The sequence below is a fragment of the Oncorhynchus clarkii genome, chromosome 27, assembly GCF_045791955.1.
Source record: "Oncorhynchus clarkii lewisi isolate Uvic-CL-2024 chromosome 27, UVic_Ocla_1.0, whole genome shotgun sequence".
Lineage (NCBI taxonomy): Eukaryota > Metazoa > Chordata > Actinopteri > Salmoniformes > Salmonidae > Oncorhynchus > Oncorhynchus clarkii.
In genome coordinates, this window is record NC_092173.1 from 11,699,181 (window position 1) to 11,703,275 (window position 4,095).

Below are 4,095 nucleotides of genomic sequence, written 5' to 3' on the forward strand. Positions count from 1 at the left end.
ATTGAATGAATTTAAAGGAAAATCCACCCCAAAAATATATTTTGGTATTTGTTTCATTGGTCTGTTGTTGATATAGTCCCAAACTGTTTTCCATGTCAGCAATCAAGTTTTTAAGATATATCACTTTCAAAATTCAGAAATACAGCCGGTATGATGCATTGTGCATCTTATGATTCTGCGTTTTGCATCATATTGACTAGCATAGCTGTTCTGTGAATGTCACTGAGTAGGCTGATGCCCCATTTCATGGACATAAGATCCATAGGTTAGGCTGTACATTGGAATGGAAGTATGCCCCCAATGCAATTCTGAAGTCTAATATATCCACAGTGCAATTTCAACCAAATGTTACATTTTTGTCAAATTAACTCATTATTAACTTTTGTTGAATTTGTATAGCAACATTCCAACCTTGTTTAGCAATTTAGTCGAATTGTGGCATGATTCTACAATTGTTATCCGTTTGCTTTAGTTTCAATTCTGGACTTTTATTTTGAAGGCAACCCGCCGAGTCCACTATTGTTGCTCACGCTAATGTTGTTCACAACACACATGTGCCAACCTTCTCATGATTCATTGAAAAAAGAAAGAGAAAGTAAAACTCCGGGAAGCTCTACAAACGTCTTTATCGTCCTCTGCTCTCTATTGTAGAGTGATCTTCTTTTTTTGTACCACAAAAATAAAAATAAACTATGAATATAGTCCTATAAGGTTATTAGGCTACTGCAGAAAAGGTAACAGGTATCTCGCCGAAAGTTCACTTCTGGTGACCATCATTTGAAGCAAAGCAATGTCCCGTGGTTCGAATGCTGGATTTGACCGACACATCACGATTTTTTCTCCTGAGGGCCGCCTCTATCAAGTCGGTGAGATATTTTGCTTCATTCCTCCGGTTTTGCTTCATGCAGCGGATGACCTAGGCTAGTCTAGCCTCCGTATAGGTATCGTTCTGTAGCATCTCAAATGTAAGATATTCGCAATATGTTGCGCTGTATCCGATGTTGAGCATCTTCATAGGCCAAACGTGTAGTATATTGTGATTGTAAACATAGAGTGATTGTGTATTTCACATAGAATATGTCGGGGGGACGAATGTTTTAAATGTGCTTTTCTTGTCTGTGGTATTATTTGTTCGTCAATTAAGCGATCTACCAATGTTTGAGACTTTCCCAAGAGCACCTTTAGAAGTATAGTATTCAAAGTCCCCTGTTTACCCCATGCAGATTTTAAAAGTTAGCCTATATTTAAGAAGTATAATCTCATGTTCTCATGTGTTGCCCCTCAGAGTATGCCTTCAAAGCCATCGCGCAGGGTGGGTTGACATCACTGGGCGTGCGGGGGACAGACTGTGCTGTGGTGGTCACACAGAAGAAAGTGCCGGTAAGATATTCCGCGTCGGTCCTTAGCTACATCTCCATGGTACCAGGAGCTTCTTTCTTGGTTGTCTTTGTCTTCATCCAAATTAGAAAAAGAACGCCGATATCTGGCTTGAGAGAAAGAGTCAGTCATGAACAGTGAAGCATGACCGAGTGGTGTCTCGAGGGTTCCTGCTGACAGGACACAAGCCATGGTTTTGTTAAAGCTTGTCCAAGGAAAGCTGGTATTGTGGAACCAACCCAATATTCCTAACAACAATGACGTATCATCTATTATATGTGTGTATATATGTGACCCTGTCATTATACTACAGGACAAGCTGCTGGATTCTGCCACTCTGACCAACATGTACCCACTTACCCCACGCATTGGATGTGTGATGACAGGACACAATGGTGTGTACAATGGCACAGATGACATCTCACATCACACACGCGCACACGCTCGCACACACACACACACACATCACGCGCACACGCACACACACATCACACGCACACACACACGCGCACACGCACACACACACACACGTTTACCCTCTCTTCCTCTCCCCCCTCAGCGGACAGTCGATCCCAGGTCCACAGGGCACGAGTGGAGGCCGCCGAATGGAAGTACAAGTTTGGCTATGACATCACAGCAGACATGTTGTGTCGGAGAATGGCGGACATCTCCCAGGTCTACACACAGAATGCTGAGATGAGACCTCTGGGATGCTGTGAGTGGTGTCGTCCCGTCACCCGGTCTCTCTTTCCTCTTCCTCTCCATTGATTCACCACACTAGAATTCCAAATGGTAGCGCAAAGAGTGACTCTTTTCACTTTGTTCTGCACTCAGTTAACTGAAAATGTGCTTAGAGTTTTGAAACATGAGCCATTTTGATGATCTGTTTAGATTTTTGTGCTTAGAGTTGTGAAAATGGCATCAAAGTGATTGAAAAAAACAGTAAGTGCAGTAGGTGAGTCCTCACTCCCACACAGAGGACACAGACCCATAACCATCTCCTCCCCATATCTCCAGGTATGATCTTTGTGGCCATTGACCCCCAGCTGGGTCCCATGCTGTATAAGTGTGACCCGGCAGGCTACTTCTGTGGCTTTAGGGCCACTAGCGTGGGGGCCAAGCAGACAGAGGCTAACAGCTACCTGGAGAAGAAACTGAAGAAGAGGCCGGAGCTGTCATATGAGATGACTGTGGAGGTAGGCGGATGGATGCCCCTGGATACTCATGGAAACATCTGGCGAAAAGTGAAAATCTGTACAGTATTCAGTCTCTCTCTCTCTGTTGCTTTCCCTCTCCTATAGTTGGCCATCTCCTGTCTCTCTTCAATTCTGTCCATGGACTTCAAGCCCAGTGAAATTGAAGTGGGTGTGGTGACTAAGGAAAGCCCCAAGTTCAGGTGCTATACTATCACAGTAACTGCATTTCGTCATCACTGTGCTTTTCCATATGCTCATATGATAATGATCAAGGTTTTAGACGAGGGAACAACAGCCAAGTGATCAATATGCAATTCATCTATCCTTCTCTCTTTCTCTCTCCCCAATCCTGTTTCTAACATCCACTCTCATCTTCTCGTCTTCCCCCTCACAGGACACTCTCTGAGACAGAGATCGACACCCACCTGGTGGCCATTGCTGAGCGGGAGTAGAGGTGCAGCCATCCACATACAGTAGATCAGGGTGACTAACTAACCTAGTGGTTCAGTAATTGGACATTAATACTACTGCAGTAGATCTTCTTCAGACTGCTGTTGCAGAAGGTCCCATCTTAAACAATTCTAGGATATTTTTCTACTTTCCAGCTATTTACATCTGCACAGGTTGATTTTCACCTTCAGTCTGCATATCTAAGCTCCTAGGACATACAGCCAGGCCGTAATTAGACTTCGGTTGTTGTTGGAATGGTTTGATCGTGTGGATCGTTTCATCCATCCTATTTATTGTCTGTATCTCATTGAACCTCGTTGTTCATGACCACCAAATGGGTTTTAGCTACCTGTGACCAGAGCATTACTCATGTCATCTATCACCTGCTACAGAAACACTGTCTAACAGAATAAAAACACATCGAGTAAAACAAAAGAACACTAATATCCCTTTTTTATTCTGATATGCTTCGATGTTTTCTGTAGAATCACAAAAGATACAGTAGTGCTTAACCTTTTGTATTTATTTGATTCGTCACGTGTAACTGGAGTTCTGGGTCCATATTCACAACGTGTCTTAGAGTAGTGGTGCTGGGGCCGTATCCGCAAAGCGTCTCAGTAAAGGTCCTAGGAATCCTGTTAAAACGTGTTTTAACACACACACAAAAACTCCCAGCTCAGAGTAGGTTTTAGGATGATGTTATTAAGACACTGCTCAGACAATCTCTGAGCCAGGAGTAAAATCTGTTCATAAAAGTTTATCTCAGCTGGTAATCACAACAGTTTACCACAAAGGACAGATAGTGATGACGCTCATTGACGTTGTTGCATATGATGGGGAATAACCGTTGGTGATGAGGCATCGCCAGCTGTGAACTCTATAGCATGTTTCAGACAACCATCAAATGTTGCAATGGTAAAACGATATATGCTGGATGCGATCACTTTGCCTACTCTTAATTCTTGCCTAATAGCATCCATCTTCTTTTTTAAAAAAACAACTAATTCTGATGGTTGTAAAAAGTGGAATTTTTATCATATTACCATTATATCAACACACTCGTCACTCCTGT

At 42.9% G+C, this 4,095-nt stretch overlaps 1 protein-coding gene across 1 annotated transcript; it reads left to right on the top strand.

Annotated features, from left to right (window-relative positions):
* Positions 1-543: 543 nt before the first annotated feature.
* Positions 544-3,458, top strand: LOC139385661 (proteasome subunit alpha type-6-like). The gene is made up of 7 exons (XM_071130907.1): positions 544-866; positions 1,286-1,380; positions 1,691-1,772; positions 1,937-2,092; positions 2,395-2,573; positions 2,679-2,773; positions 2,968-3,458. The coding sequence occupies exons 1-7, from the start codon at positions 791-793 to the stop codon at positions 3,023-3,025; spliced, it is 741 nt and encodes a 246-aa protein (XP_070987008.1). The 5' UTR covers positions 544-790; the 3' UTR covers positions 3,026-3,458.
* The last annotated feature ends 637 nt before the right edge of the window (positions 3,459-4,095 follow it).